This window comes from Eptatretus burgeri, chromosome 7 (assembly GCF_056783735.1).
Source record: "Eptatretus burgeri isolate ZD-2024b chromosome 7, Ebu_testis_v1, whole genome shotgun sequence".
In the NCBI taxonomy this organism is placed as follows: Eukaryota; Metazoa; Chordata; class Myxini; order Myxiniformes; family Myxinidae; genus Eptatretus; species Eptatretus burgeri.
Genome location: NC_140967.1, coordinates 75,997,496 through 76,014,361, shown reverse-complemented (window position 1 = coordinate 76,014,361; position 16,866 = coordinate 75,997,496). Strand labels below are relative to the sequence as shown.

At 45.2% G+C, this 16,866-nt stretch overlaps 1 protein-coding gene across 1 annotated transcript in view; it reads left to right on the top strand.

The window, feature by feature from the left end:
* Positions 1–16,866, top strand: part of LOC147023571 (troponin C, skeletal muscle-like) — a 72,172-nt gene that overhangs the window by 50,377 nt on the left and 4,929 nt on the right. Inside the window, exon 5 of the mRNA XM_085889078.1 lies at positions 3,575–3,711. Coding sequence (XP_085745204.1) covers positions 3,575–3,711 — 137 coding nt within the window. The remainder of the gene's footprint in view (positions 1–3,574; positions 3,712–16,866) is intronic.

Sequence of the window (16,866 nt, the reverse complement as noted above, 5' to 3'; positions counted from 1 at the left end):
CAATGTGGCATCATCTCTTGGATGATAATTTGGCAAGGGTTCAGCAAATGGAAGCTTTTAAGAGACAGTACAAGATTACAAGAAAGAAACTGCCTTGGGCCATGATCAAAACTGTCTGTGGAATAGCAGCTAAAAGATTGCTTAACAAAGCCTTGCAACTGCACAAAGAGCACGCTGGTGCTTTGTTCAAGACCACAAGAAGAGTCCATAGCCTCGACATTATCGGGCCAGATGATATTGAGGAAGAGTGTCACACTGCTTCCTCTGAGCCTTACGATTATGACTCGGCCTATATCAGCCTGCAGAGAAAGCCTTTAACATTCTCATTGATGCAAATATCAGAGGAATAGTTGCTAAAGAAATGAGCAAGTCAGAAATTGAAAGTACTTGTACAAAAGGAAACAGCAGCCAGTGATATGGAACTATTGTACTGTAGAGAACTGCAAAGTAGTTGGTGAAGCAGAAGCAGATGCCGTTGTTAAACCCAAACTGGCATTTCAAAAAACCATGCAAAAGTTGAGAACTGCCAATTAGATGCATGTGTAATGGGTTTCCGAATGAACACAACACCACAGTTGCTTGGAGAGACGCTGACAGTGACGTCATAGAGTTACGTCACTCCTTGGTTTGTTTCAATGATGGAGGATGTTGTAGTCATCGTCATACTTCGAATACAAACTCAGGCTTGCCCTGTATTTGTTTTGTACAATGGAATGCTGATGCAGCCGAATATTAGATGCATCCACATAAACCTGCAGTTTCATCAGTATCACTGATATTATTTCATGCACATCTCTTTTGGAATATAATACATGCACAAACTGAAGGACGAAAACACATGATTTCCACATGACAATTGAACCACAATTTGCCACATGATACTATTTTCACAAACATCTATAATTCTCCCCTCCCTCCCCCCCCAAAAAGTAAAAAGAGAATTGCTTTATATTTAAAGCTTGGTGGGATGTTATCACAGAAAAACAACCAAAAAAGTGGGATTGACACCACAATCGTTTACGGATTGCCATTAGGACATATTTTGACATTATTTTTTTTCATTGACAATAGTAGTGGCACTGTGTAGCAATAGTAACAATTGTTTATTTATTTCATATGCACAAAGGTGGCTGCTGGTTGCATCATTGCTTTAAGCATGGATATGCTGCTGATGCAGTGCCCCATGTAGGTTTGGGCAGAAATTTGAAATTTGGTGATGATGCTGCTGACAGCTCACTTACTCTTCGCGAACAACACCGTGGGATCTTTAACGTCCTCTAATGAATGATGTGCAGACGGGACACCCAGTCCGAGACAGCACACTCGCCCCGCTTATGAGACACCAGAATGACAGTTTGTAGTAGTGCCGAGATACAAACCCAGGCCAGATGGCTCAGAGGAGAGTGTCCCTTCCTCGAGGTTATCCTGCCAGCCCCAGGAACAATAAACATGACTTCAAAATGACATATGAATGCTAAATGAGGCCTTTTGCACACGTCATGTGTGTGTTTACACTGACTCGGTTCTTCTTTCCGAGTAAGTTTAACCTGTGTTTTTCCTAGTGCCAAATCTGTGATCCAAACCATCTTTTCAACATAATTTTCAGCATTTAGATGAAAGAATGGAAGTTTCAAAATGGTGAACCGTAATCATTGTTCTGCTCATAAATTAGGAATACGAGAAATATCCATGGATTATATTAGAGGTGTCAGGTTCCTACCAAATCGACAAGCTGGTGTATGCCGTGGATATAACACCCCCCCCCACCACACATACACACACACACACACACACACACACACACACACACACACACACACACACACACACACACACACACTTCACCTTTTGGCAATAGATGCAAGAATCTCATATTTTTTTTTCATGTGGCCCCAGAACCAAACAAACAATATTTATAACAGCTCTCACAGTGCCCCTAGCTCCCCCTTCCCTCACTCCGAACATGATGAATAGTAAATATCATCATTTGAACATTACCCTGTGCAATCACAAGCCCGAGATATGTCCTTCCCATTTGTGCTCAGAAGCACCTAATCCAGATACACAGTCCATTCACTGGTTGAGATACATTGGGGGGGGGGGGAGGTTGTGTAGCACACGCTCATCCACTTGGGCCTTGCACCGACCCACATGGTCGGAAGTTTGTTTTGTGAGCAGCAGCATGTTTGACAAGTTGAGAAAGTATTTCGTTGTGCAGAGACACGGTGCTTTCTCTCAAGTCCTTTACCAAATATTTTTCACTTCTTTCAGAGCTTTGTGAGCCATTCCAGGTAACAATCCTAATCCTGGACACGTTATGCGTTTTATTTCACCCCGAACACAGAAATTTCCTGGGGTGTCTGTGCACGTGCACCGACCATTCTGGGGTACATTATGTCATTTTGAAAGTCACGTATTTTATGAAGATGTCGATGTGGGAGGGAGTTGTACATTTGTAGTGTGGTTTGATGTAATTGCATCTGGGATTTGTTGTGGGATTGAGATGGAAATGCATCAAAATATGTCGGCATGGCAATCCGTAAAAGCATTGTGGTGTCATTCCTACCTTGTTTGGTTGTTTTTTGGGGAATCCATCCTGACATGTTTTTTTTTAATGTTTTTTTTCCTGACTTGTATAATAAATATATGGCTCCAAAGACCTATGCAGATTAGTTTGTACACAATCAGATCTCTGAAAGTGTAAAGTGTATTATTACATGTTTTAAAATGGGCATATTTTAAGAAAGTTTAAAGCAAATATCTTTGCAATAATTATACTTTTCAACATTTTAAATTTTTATCATGAGTGGTCGTTTATTTATGTCATAGGCACGGAGGTGGGGTGGCCAAAATGAGGGAGGGTTGTGGGGGAATGAGTAAGAACCTGTTGAATGGATATTTAGGAGGCAGTCAGAAATTTGATGTGCTGGTTGCATCATTGCTGAAGTACCTCTGTGCAGATGTTACAGTGCCCTTCTAATCAGGCCAGGAATTTGGAATATGTCAGAGCAAATGGGACAGCAGACAGCCAGCATACATTATTCAAGAAGTAGCACATGATTTTTAACATACACAAACAAATTCTCGAAGACAGGTTGGCAAGCTTGGCATTCCAACCAAAGTACGACACACTCGTTGATGCAGTGCCCAGACATTGGCAGTTTATCATTTGACCCAGACATCGAACCTATCTATACCTCTGAGCTCCCTTGCCAGCCTGAATAAAGGATGACAAAAGAGAGAAAGGTGGGTAGTGGAGTGTGGGAAAAGTGGAATGACAAAACAAACATTTGGAAGGAGACAGGAGTAACAAGGGAAGGGAAGGGATACAAAGCATACAGCAATGGATAGCAGAATCAAAAATCCACCATATTTAATTTATGTATCGAGTAATTACCAATATCTCATCGTTATTCTTAATTTTTCGGAAACATAATTTCCTATTCAATAATCCCAGTTCACTGTGTCAAGGAAAGTTGTGTCATAATTGAAAAAATAAAAATCATCTTTAACTCACTCCACTATATTGAGCTATTTGAGATGATCAGTGGTGGCCATGTTACTTCCTCCACAGGAATGCTGATGGGTTCATTGACCGTGACGAGCTGATGGAAATCCTGATGAGCATGGGTGAAAACGTCACAGACGTAGAAGTGGACGAGATTCTCGCCGAAGGAGATAGAAACAACGACGGAAAGTTGGATTTTGACGGTAAACAGAAATCTTGTCCGTGCAGGCAAGGGAACATGCCTTTGTAGTGCTGTCTCATTGTCAGAACAGGTGTGGATGAGGCAATCAGGGATTACCTATCTATATAATATGCTTGTCAGTCAGTCTGTCTGTCCCTCCATCACATATCACAAGATTGGGAATTGAATGTTGTTTCATCGTTTCATTTCATTTAATTTCAATGATATATATATATACATGAGCGGGGTGTGCTTAAACATTGCAAGCAACAATGAACCGTGCTTCCCCAAGTATTCCGTGATGTTTCCTGGTGTATTGGCTTCGATGTCCATTGGCATGCAAAATTTCAGCTTTCTACATCATCCGGAAGGTTCCGAACATAAATATCAGTCAGTCAGTGAGACAGTATGCCTGGTGTTGGCTTAATGGCTAGGGTGGTGGGCTGGGATGTGGGACCTGAGTTCAAATCCTGTGGAGCCATTGAATTAATACCAGGTGGGGTTGACTCAGCTTGTCATCCTTTTGAGGTCGGCAAAATGAGTACCAGCTTGCTGGGAAGACTGAGCCATTTGAGTATCCTGTGTCGGAGTGGCGACCTGTCCAGAATTGTGCCCAATAGCCTGGGAGACTGCTTCGGCAGCAGCAACGTTTTGTACACAGTATGGACCTGATGGATGGAGTGAGTCAGTGGCTCGAATGAGTTTCATTTAATGTACTAGCTGAGGTACCCGGCGTTGCCTGGGATAAATTTCCCATTATTTCCAGTTTAAATAAAATAAAGTTGAAGACAAAAGGCTTTTTCTGAGGAGATTGTCTTTCTGTTGCTCTAGCTGTTGCTCTGGCTGTTGCATGTCGTTCACGGCCAGCTTCAATGCGTGATTGTCTCTCTTATGAGCTTTCCTGCTTCCAGGCTTCTTTTTTTTTGTCTCGCTGCTGATGTAGATCTGCCAAACCTTGCCCGTTTATTTTATGGCATGGTTAAGTTGTTGGGAATTTCGAAAACTGCAAAAAAAACATTGCCACATTAACTTCCTATAACAACCATTCTGCACATGATGGGAACTGATGTGGCAGAAAATGACGGGACCGATTTTCGGGAAAAATGCACCAAAATCTGGAATAATGCCAAATTGAACTGCAGGTATAGTCACATGTAGTGTTGTTGCAGATCCCGTCTGCTACGCACTCCTTTCTTAGTAGCTCGAGGTCAAATGGTTTGTGCTTGCGTGAAGGACAGACAAACAAACAAACAGAGAGGCTAATTGACTCTGTGTTCTCATTCTTCATCCCATTAGACTATTAGAGGTTCACATGCCAAATTTGGTAGCTCCAGATGAAACGGTTTGCACTTGCACAAAGGACAGACAAACAGACATACCAAATATATATATATATATATATATATATATATATATATATATATATATATATATATATATATATATATATATATATATATATATTGTTGCGGCCATGGGTACCGAGACACAAGCTTGTCACTCAGGGGGATTAATCTCTGGTTGTCCTCGGTAGAGCCGGACCTGGAGCCACCGCTCACAATTAACGTTGTGGTACGGTGGGTTGTTTTAAAACCACGAACGCCACCCAGTTAACCACGAGTTCCAGTGTCCACCGTCTAATTAATCTGTTTAACTAGAGGTCACGTGGTTACCTGAGCAGGGAGCGTGCCCACGGCAAAGCACCAATGTTATCTCGATTAGATTTTAATTAGGGTGGCCGAGCGTTTTAACTGCTGGTGCGTGCCGACGATTTTTGGTCAAATCTGTGGTAATTATCTCCCAGTCTATCGAGGTTCGCACAATACTAGACCAATGGAAGGAAAGGACAAACGTGGACAGGTTGGAAGTCGACAAATGATTTATTACTAATAAAATAAAGAAATAAATAAAAAGAACTTTGAAATTTCTGAGGTAAATAAGGAATAAATTTCAAAGGAAAATCAATAAAAATGCCAGGAAAGAGACAAAGAGCAGATGCTTATCGGGGGTTGACTTACAGCTAAACACAGACACGGGTACCCAACAGATCGTTCGGGGGGGGGGGGTGGGGGGAGAAGAGTCGTCTCACTCACCAGAGTAGTTTGCTGTGAAGTGAAAACGTCCTGAAATCTGTGCGTGCATGTCACGTCCGTCGCCAGCACCCAGCCTTGCCGTGCACCCTCTCGCAAACAGCCTTGAACGCCAGTCAACGTCTGGGAGGGCACCAAGATAGTCTGTCGTGGGGTTAGACCCTGGTGCTGCGACATGGGTAGCTTCTCACACTTCACGAAACTGGTGACGTCCAGTGACCCACACGGTCCGTCGGTGACTGACCCGCTCCTCACACGTTGGTGAACAAACCCGTGCCTCACTCGTTGTCAGCGCTGCTCAAATCCACACATGCACCATACGCTCGCTTGCTCAAGCACTGGGAAGGACGAATTGTCTCGTTGTTGGCGCTGGTCAGACACCCACACGTGCACCACATGCTCGCTTGCGGCTTGCACGCTTCCTCTCTGGCTCGTTTCTTCCCTCACGCGCTTACACCAGCTTCTTGCTCGCTTCTCGCGCTTTCTTCTCCCTCCTCTTACTTCTCTCTCCTCTTTCTTCTCTCACCTCTTTCGCCCTTTCCCTCTCACTTCTCTCGCCCTTTTCCTCTCACTTCTCTTGCCTCTTTTCCTCTCACTTCTCTTTCCTCTTTTCCTCTGACTTCTCTTGCCTCTTTTCCTCTGACTTCTCTCGCCTCTTTTCCTCTCACTTCTCTCGCCCTTTTCCTCTCACTTCTCTCGCCCTTTTCCTCTCACTTCTCTCGCCCTTTTCCTCTCACTTCTCTCGCCCTTTTCCTCTCACTTCTCTTGCCTCTTTTCCTCTCACTTCTCTTGCCTCTTTTCCTCTCACTTCTCTCGCCCTTTTCCTCTCACTTCTCTCGCCATTTTCCTCTCACTTCTCTCGCCCTTTTCCTCTGACTTCTCTTGCCCCTCTTTTCCTCTCACTTCTCTTTCCTCTTTTCCTCTCACTTCTCTCGCCCTTTTCCTCTCACTTCTCTTGCCTCTTTTCCTCTCACTTCTCTTGCCTCTTTTCCTCTCACTTCTCTTGCCTCTTTTCCTCTCACTTCTCTCGCCCTTTTCCTCTCACTTCTCTCGCCCTTTTCCTCTCACTTCTCTCGCCATTTTCCTCTCACTTCTCTCGCCCTTTTCCTCTGACTTCTCTTGCCCCTCTTTTCCTCTCACTTCTCTTGCCTCTTTTCCTCTCACTTCTCTTGCCTCTTTTCCTCTCACTTCTCTTGCCTCTTTTCCTCTCACTTCTCTTGCCTCTTTTCCTCTCACTTCTCTCGCCCTTTTTCCTCTTACTTCTCTCGCCCTTTTCCTCTCACTTCTCTCGCCCTTTTCCTATCACTTCTCTCGCCCTTTTCCTCTCACTTCTCTCGCCCTTTTCCTCTCACTTCTCTCGCCCTTTTCCTCTCACTTCTCTCGCCCTTTTCCTCTGTCTTCTCTTGCCTCTTTTCCTCTCACTTCTCTTGCCTCTTTTCCTCTCACTTCTCTTGGCTCTTTTCCTCTCACTTCTCTCGCCCTTTTCCTCTCACTTCTCTTGCCTCTTTTCCTCTCACTTCTCTTGCATCTTTTCCTCTCACTTCTCTTGCCTCTTTTCCTCTCTCTTCTCTTTCCTCTTTTCCTCTCACTTCTCTCGCCATTTTCCTCTCACTTCTCTCGCCCTTTTCCTCTGACTTCTCTTGCCCCTCTTTTCCTCTCACTTCTCTTGCCTCTTTTCCTCTCACTTCTCTTTCCTCTTTTCCTCTCACTTCTCTTGCCTCTTTTCCTCTCACTTCTCTTGCCTCTTTTCCTCTCACTTCTCTCGCCCTTTTCCTCTCTCTTCTCTCGCCATTTTCCTCTCACTTCTCTCGCCCTTTTCCTCTGACTTCTCTTGCCCCTCTTTTCCTCTCACTTCTCTTGCCTCTTTTCCTCTCACTTCTCTCGCCCTTTTCCTCTCACTTCTCTTGCCTCTTTTCCTCTCACTTCTCTTGCCTCTTTTCCTCTCACTTCTCTTGCCTCTTTTCCTCTCACTTCTCTTGCCTCTTTTCCTCTCACTTCTCTCGCCCTCTTCCTCTCACTTCTCTCGCCCTTTTCCTCTCACTTCTCTCGCCATTTTCCTCTCACTTCTCTCGCCCTTTTCCTCTGTCTTCTCTTGCCCCTCTTTTCCTCTCACTTCTCTTGCCTCTTTTCCTCTCACTTCTCTTGCCTCTTTTCCTCTCACTTCTCTCGCCCTTTTCCTCTCACTTCTCTCGCCCTTTTCCTCTCACTTCTCTCGCCATTTTCCTCTCACTTCTCTCGCCCTTTTCCTCTGACTTCTCTTGCCCCTCTTTTCCTCTCACTTCTCTTGCCTCTTTTCCTCTCACTTCTCTCGCCCTTTTCCTCTCACTTCTCTCGCCCTTTTCCTATCACTTCTCTCACCGTTTTCCTCTCACTTCTCTCGCCCTTTTCCTCTCACTTCTCTCGCCCTTTTCCTCTCACTTCTCTCGCCCTTATCCTCTGACTTCTCTTGCCTCTTTTCCTCTCACTTCTCTTGGCTCTTTTCCTCTCACTTCTCTCGCCCTTTTCCTCTCACTTCTCTTGCCTCTTTTCCTCTGACTTCTCTTGCCTCTTTTCCTCTCACTTCTCTTGCCTCTTTTCCTCTCACTTCTCTTGCCTCTTTTCCTCTCACTTCTCTCGCCATTTTCCTCTCACTTCTCTCGCCCTTTTCCTCTGACTTCTCTCGCCCTTTTCCTCTGACTTCTCTTGCCCCTCTTTTCCTCTCACTTCTCTTCCCTCTTTTCCTCTCACTTCTCTTGCCTCTTTTCCTCTCACTTCTCTTGCCTCTTTTCCTCTCACTTCTCTCGCCCTTTTCCTATCACTTCTCTCGCCCTTTTCCTATCACTTCTCTCACCCTTTTCCTCTCACTTCTCTCGCCCTTTTCCTCTCACTTCTCTCGCCCTTTTCCTCTCACTTCTCTCGCCCTTTTCCTCTGACTTCTCTTGCCTCTTTTCCTCTCACTTCTCTCGCCCTTTTCCTCTCACTTCTCTCGCCCTTTTCCTCTCACTTCTCTCGCCCTTTTCCTCTCACTTCTCTTGCCTCTTTTCCTCTGACTTCTCTCGCCCTTTTCCTCTCACTTCTCTCGCCCTTTTCCTCTCACTTCTCTCGCCCTTTTCCTCCCACTTCTCTCGCCTCAGAACGGACCTCCAATTCGTTTTATATCTGTGGCCGTCTCCGCGGGCGCAGAGTCCGCCCCAAGCTCACCCTGTCCCACTTGCATACGGTTACCATGACGACCCGTGCACTCTCAAAAAAGGCGGGCGTTGGCACTCGCAAATAATCATGTGCATAAACGTTGCTGAGGAAAAATAAGGGCGGGCGTCAGAGCTCGTGAAAGAAATGTGTGCAAACGTGTCTGTCGTCAAGACAAAAAAAGCTTCCCATGAGGGGATCTATTCTTTACCCTTCTCAACGCATCACATTTAAATCCCACTAGACATGGGGATGGGCAAATCTGAACATGCATTAAAGGAAATAACTGTCTGAGGACCTGGATGTGTGGATGCATTCATCAAACGGGATTCTGAAATCCGTAACTATATATATATATATATATATATATATATATATATATATATATATATATATATATATATATATATATATATATATATATATATATATATATATGTATGTATGTATATAATTGTTGTGGTTCTGGGAACTGCATCATTCCAACACAATGGCATCCATCATACAAGTGGTCCCCAGTCAGTTATTTCATTAATGTACATACAGTTAGTCCCTTTTCTCATGTCTAATGGGTCAAACGGGACAGTGCGTTGTGTGAATCTCATAGCTAGGTCTGATTGTATCTCTAACTTATTTCTACTCTTCTTTTCTTCTTATTCCTGAGATAAATCTAAGCAAACACGAAACACCAACACTAGCCACGCAGCAATACCCTCAATGTATATGCGTCCTCGTGGAGGCCAGCACAAGCATCGACAGCACAATGGGACACGTGCAGCACATGCCTGGGGGGACAGAAAAGCATCAACACCATGACGGTGCTACTGCAAGGATAGGAGGCAGACAGTCAAAACAAATAACCACACCACGCCATGCAGTATGCACGCGGCAAACTCTTTTCAACCAAAATCTCCACCTGATGATTATATCTCTTCTTTTCCACCAGAATATCAATCTAATAATTATATCTATCCTCTTTTCCACCCATTTCTCCATCTAATACTTATATCTACCCACTTTTCAATCCAAATGTCCATCTAACACTTATATCTATGCTCTTTCCTTTAGTTCATGGCGCGGATCGGGGTTGGCCCCGCACACACCAACGCCTCTGATAATTATTAATCGCGAACACGATAGCATATACGGGCCAGCCCCAAAATAAATGACCACGTGTACAATGGCTGACCCATGTGCACAGTACGAGGCTTGCTCGATGGCGGGCGGACACGCGTGTAGCCCCGTGAGACTTTATCATCATACAAAACGGGGCATGAATAGCACACATCCCTGGTCGGGTCTGTGCGCTGGTTTCTGGCGGTGTCTTACCGTCGGTCTTCGCTAGCCACCGTGGCCACCGGTGTCTTTTCACGGATGATGGAGATCTTCTTGCAGCTATGACTCGATGCAGTCACCATCAAGCAGAGGCATGCTGTGCGGCCCGGATCGATCAGGCCACGTGGCACACCACAGAGCAGGCACATTGATCCAGCTTGTTCCGTATCCTAGCCTTGCTGGGACTTTATTCCCAACGATCCGTTCCTTTTTGCCGGGGTGTCCTTGGCAGTGTCGCTCGGCTGCATCTGATCCGGTAAGGTGATCAGGTTCAGACAAGGCGTACTGAGGGCGTGGCCCCTGGTAATTAGGTCATGTGATTAATTTGGCAACCCGGTTAACCTATAGATGGAAGACCCTAGGTCACGTGGTTGAGTTATTGGCATTCACGGTCGGTTAGCGACCTGCCGCGTCACGGAGTTATCTGTATGTGACGGCCTGCAATTCCGGGGAGTCTGGTGGCAGCTCAAGATAGCTTCCCTCCCGAGAGGTTTTCTCATCCGACCCCTGGCCCACAACAATATACACATATATTGTTGCGAATTCGCACCCGCCGGCATGCGAACGGCCACGTAACTCGAATCGCGGAACGTTGCCCACCGGACGGACAATTCTATCGTGACCCTCTCGGACCAACGCCGGGAGCTAGTCACGGGTGGGCCTTTCGACCTCACCACAATCGTGCCAATCGGCCACCCGCGTAGGGTTGTTCGCCAAACTCGACCTACCTAAGTAGGTAGGTTCCCTCCGTTCCCGAAGGAGGCTATCCAGCTGCTCGCACCGGGTCCCGACACAGTCCGCCAGCTCCCCCTCATTAAGCCTCACTACCTCTGTGTGTGTGTGTGTGTGTTCGTCTTTAGTTTCTTCCACCCCGTCTTCATCGTGTAGTTTCTCCTCTCTCGTTCCCATCTCCCACGTCTCTGTTATTTCTTTCAATTCCTGCGTCTCCGTCAAATCCGTCACGTCGTCCATTACCTCCGTTTCTTCCTCACTTTTTGTCTCTGCTGTTTCCTCTTTATTCTCCATTATTAATTCTGCCATTGTCTCTATTATCATTTCCTCTACGACTACCTCCTGCATCTCTGGCAATACCTCTATTTCCTTCGTCGTCTCTGTTTTACATGTTTCGGTCTCCCCATTAATTACGACGTCGCTCGTCATGACCTCTCCCGTTTTCATTGCGGGCCGGACAGCCGTTGCACTCCCCCCCAGCTCACCCGTCCCAGCACGTGGTGGCACCATTTTCTCGCCCGCGGTCCGTGTTTTGCTCCTCGCCATTGCCATAATGCCTGCCTGCAGGCCTATGCCCATGCTCTGCATCTCACCCCGCATTTTTTTAATTTGGTTTTTCGCTTCGAGTGCGTTTCCATCCATTTTTTTATTTTCCATTTGCTGCATATTTATCTTCATTTTGTTGTTCCTTTCTTCCATTTCGGCATTCATGTAATCCAGTTTGTCATTTATCCTCTGCGCGAGTTCCATAATCTGCCGCATTGTCACCTGCCCTGGTCGGACCGATCCGCTATTATCGGTCGCGGTTTCGCTGGGGGCCGGGGAAGGGTTTTGACGGAGGAGGGGTGGGGAGGTGTCATACACCGCGGCCGTCGCCGTGCCCATTTCGGGCTCTGGTTTCAGTTGGGGGGGGGGAATTGTTCCTGCATACCAATGTCCTGCTTGGGGTCTCCATCCTGGGCCATGGATCCTACACATTCTAAATCCATATCTACCCCCGGCAACAGCTCGTCTTGAGACTCCATCTTATTTCTCGTAAGAGATTAATTTAGTACGCTCGTAATTTGGAGGGAATCGGGGGTCGCTCCCCTCACCCCTGAACCGATTCCCATAAATTTAGTTGGAGACGGGAGAGATTGTATCCCATTCCTGACACCAGTGTTGCGAATTCGCGCCCGCCGGTGTGGGAATGGCCACGTAACTCGAATCGCGGCACGTCGCCCACCGGAAGGACAATTCTGTCGTGACCCTCTCGGACCAACGCCGGGAGCTAGTCATGGGTGGGCCTTTCGACCTCACCACAATCGTGCCAATTGGCCACCCGCGTAGGATAGGGTTGTTCGCCAAATTCGACCTACCGAAGTACCCACGCGGATGGTAAACCGGGCGATCTTACCTCGCCACAGGTCGACTCCGGACACGAGCCGCTTGGGCGGCCCGTTCCGTACTATCGGGATAACCGAGCGGTGTTATCGTCGACCTGGACAGTTCAGATTAATTACCGCGATGTTGCACCCACTACGAACCCCTTACGTGATGCAAGATGGAGATTCAAATGGAGAAAAGATGAAGCAAAACGGGCACAGTTCAACAAGCAAGCAGTTTAGTACGCGACACACGGAAAGCACGTATATACAGCCATACACAAAAAGCTAAGGCAAGAAGAAAACAGTTGACACCGACCTAATGCGTACACACGGCAACACTTACACAGTTTTACTTCACAGACGGCACCAACACACATTTACACAAAAGCAAAAGAAAGAAGCCACCCTCAGCGACAAGGAGGAAGACAGGCCCGTAGGCCAAATGTGCGCAGGACCTAGAGGAGCGGCCAGGTCCGCGAGACCGGGGAGGTCTTACCCGCGTCCTCGTGATGCATTGGCGGGCAAGCCGCAAAATGTCCGCACCGCCGTGCCCCGACTCCGTACCCCTGGCGTGCTCGTTGGCACCATGTTTGGGGTGGGGGAGGAACGGGGCCCCCCTTTGCACTATCTCAGTGCGGGGGAAGGGGAAATTGTTGATGCCCTGGGGGCGGGGAGTGGCTGGCTGAATTGGGTCCCGCAACGAGACGAGCGATCCTCCACACCGCAGCCTCGTCGCCGACTGCCGTCCTCCTGGCCTCGGACCCGAGCTCCCCTGCCCCAACCAGCCGCCCGCAGCTCCACCGCGCGCACTCGACTCAACTCCACCAACGCGGCGCTCCTTGTCTCCAAAAGCAACTCCTCGACGACACACTCTCCTTCCAGTTCCACACTCTCCTTCCAGTTCCACACTCTCCTCCAACCTCAACTCAAGCCCCCGAGTCACCTTCCGCTCACACCTTTATAGCTCTCAGGAGAAGCCGATATGCAAATATGCGGATCAAAACGCGATTGGAGGAGGGGCCACGTCACCCTCTGTTCAGCCATTGGTCGGGCAAAAAGGGGCGTGAACCTCCATGGATCCGCATATTTTCATAAACGGACTTCACCTATGCGCGCTTGGAGGAGGGGCCAAGCCGCCTCGCATTCGCCCATTGGACGGAGGGGAAGTGGGCGTGAAGCGTTTCTGATCCGAATTTTCCCCTCGGAAAGGCTGCCATTCGCGCTCGCGGCTCGGTGCGTTCGGCACCAATCGCTGAACGGGCCCGAGACAGCCCGACGTTCAGTGTTCACAGGTGGTGCGGGAATGGCCGTAGAAGCGATGATGTGGGATGAAGTTGTGAAGGTAAAGGCAAAGGTGGTGTGGCGTTGTTGTAGTGTGGTTGGCGCTGTGGTGGGGATGGCCTGGTTGTTGAGATGCTGTTTGTATGAAATAAAAGATAGAGAAAGAAAAATGACTAACTCAAAGCGTCGCAGCCCGGATGGATCACATAAATTCCCTCTATACAATGGGTTTGGGCTAACTACACATGTACCTTTGGAGATATCTCACCTGAGGGCCCTTTATGGTGTAATGCGAATTTCCACAGCCGTAACAATATATATATATATATATATATATATATATATATATATATATATATATATATATATATATATATATATATATATATATATATATAGACATATTGTAATACAAATAAATTAATACATGAAAAATCAAATGCAGTTGAGCGACCCGAGACAATGGGGAAGCATGGTTAGTATACTTACACAATGTGTAAGCACATGCCACTGTAAAGCCATATATAAAGTACTGTGCAAAGGTTTGGGCTGTTTTCCAATGAACACTTGTGGGAAGTTAGAAGAGTACAATATAGGTGGAAAATAATTAAAATTTTGGTGAAAGTTAATTTAATATCACATTTACATTTAAGTAATATAAAATAAATTAGGAAATTGAAAATTTATATTTTTGCTACACACATAATTTCCTCTGCCATTGAAGGTGGATGGAGATTATGTTTTCACCTCTGTTTCACCCCTGAGTCTCTTTCTCTGTGAGCAGGACATCTCAAAAAGTTAGGAACGGATTCAAATGAAACTTTTTGACAGGATGGCTGTGTGACAAGGATGAATTGATTAGATTTTGCTGAAGATCCGGATCCAGATACCACAATTTTTTGAGTGCTTCTTCACCATTAAGAGATAATGCCAAAAACGATGAACATAACGATATCTCAAAGATATGGACGGATTTGGACAAAACTTGGTGTAGATGTTGGGTGTGTGATAAGGACGAATTGATTAGATTTTCGTGAAGATCCAGATGCTGATCCGGCCTATCAGTGAGATATAAAAAAAAGTTCAGCCTGGTGGAGGTATGCGGTCCACACAGTGCAGTTTTAGTATCATCATGTATTCGTAATATGCACTTACTGTTCCATGAAGAAAATATGCAGAAAATAGTTGGTCGATTTTTGTACAGTAAGTAATAATATGTTATTGAAGTAATCAACAGCAGTTATATATATATATATATATATATATATATATATATATATATATATATATATATATATATATATATATATATATATATATGTGAATTTTAAGAAACCATAATAAAAGTTGCAAGTTGGTGAATACATGAAATTTGCTTTCATCAGCTTGTTTCCTTGCTTGAAGGTGTATGAGTGGGTTCACAATGGTGCCAAGGAAGCAACTTTCACCAGAACAGCGTGGGTAGATCCCAACTCTGTGAGAAGAAGGGCACACTATGAAGAAAATAGGAGAAAAGCTGAAGATGTGAGGTCCCTACAATGGTGAGGTACACTTTGCAATGCCTGAAAAAAACTGATGTACATGACATTTTTACTGGAAGACAAGAAAAGGCCAGGAAGACACAGAAGAACCTCCCCAAGGCAAGACAAGCTCTGAAACTTGGTCAGCTTGCATGATATAATTAAATCAAATCATCAGTTGACAAATGAAATGAGAGCAGGGCTGAACATTAACATCTCAGCCATCACTGTGCAAAGGAGGCTGATTGCAGCAGGTCTCCGTAGCATAGTTGCACAAAAGAAAGCATTTCTGAGACCACAGAATAAGGTGAAAAGACTGAAATTTGCAAGGCAACACCAAGATTGGGTGACGGAACAATCAATGTAATCGGTTATTCTGGTCTGATGAATCGAAGTTTCACCTTTTTGGATCGAAGAGACACCATTTCGTACACCGAAGATCTGGAGAACGTTGCAACACTCAGTGTTTGCACCTGATTGTCAAACACGGGGGAAACTCTGTGACTCAGCTTTTAGTGAAGGAAAACTTGCTAAAATCAATGGGACACAAATGGAAGTGAAGTGAAAGCAGATACTGCAGCACAATGCAGTTCCGAGTGAATTTTGTTCATTGGAGGAGGATTCATTTTACAACAACATAACAAGAAAAAGAGCAATCAGAGATTGCAGGCCCTTGCCAGGACTTGTTTCGTATGGTGTATTTTGATTGGCGTTTGTGTACTGGTGTGTTACGTGATTAATAAGAGACATAATTAGAACTGCCACTTTATAACTCCTGCCAGTGATGACCAGTTACCACGCTGTCCCGCTTTGATGCAACCCTACTTTGATCGGATACCTGACCCTAACCCATGACGTTTTATTATTATTATTATTATTATTATTATTATTAAATTGAATTCAGAATGTGATTAAACTAAATTCAATTCAGATCAAATGAAAGATTAAATAGGTACAGTCCTGCATTGGAGGAATCAGAAGGAACCCAAACAAGGAAAAATAAAAGATCAAGTCATCAGAAGGAACCTGGATATGATTCACATTTCAGCTGCCACTCCTCTACCCTCAAACCGATCCAGGCACAGCCACGTTTGCCGCATAAAAAAAATTTAAATTAAATAAATTCAATAACCCACATTAGACCATGCGTCTGATCAAGTTGAAATTTAAGACACGTATTCCCCGTCAGAACACAATTGTGAAGTTTCATGCCGATTGATTAAGCAGTTCAAGAGAAACCATTATTTAATATTTTTCTTACATCCAACATGGCTGCCAAACCATGTGACATCAATTATTCCTGAACAATCTTGTACATGGAGAATGTTGCATTGAGTACATATATGCCTTGGGGAACATTTATGTGAAGTTTCCACTCGATTTGTCCAGCTGTTCTGGAGAAGAAGATTTTTTTATATGCTTTTGGGCAAATTCAATATGGCTGCCAAACCATGTGACCTATGATGTCATATGTGTGAATCTTTTGTTCCTCTTGGATAGGTGTATAGACGTGTAAAGTTTCGGCTCGATCCGTTCATTCATTTCAGAGAAGATTTTTGAAGGTTTTTTTTTTTTAATGGCTGCTGAATCACGTGATAAATGACGTCATCAAAAACGTATTTGTGGACCATTTTATCCTGAGATGACCCTCAAAATTTTTCATACAGATTGGATGTTGCATTCT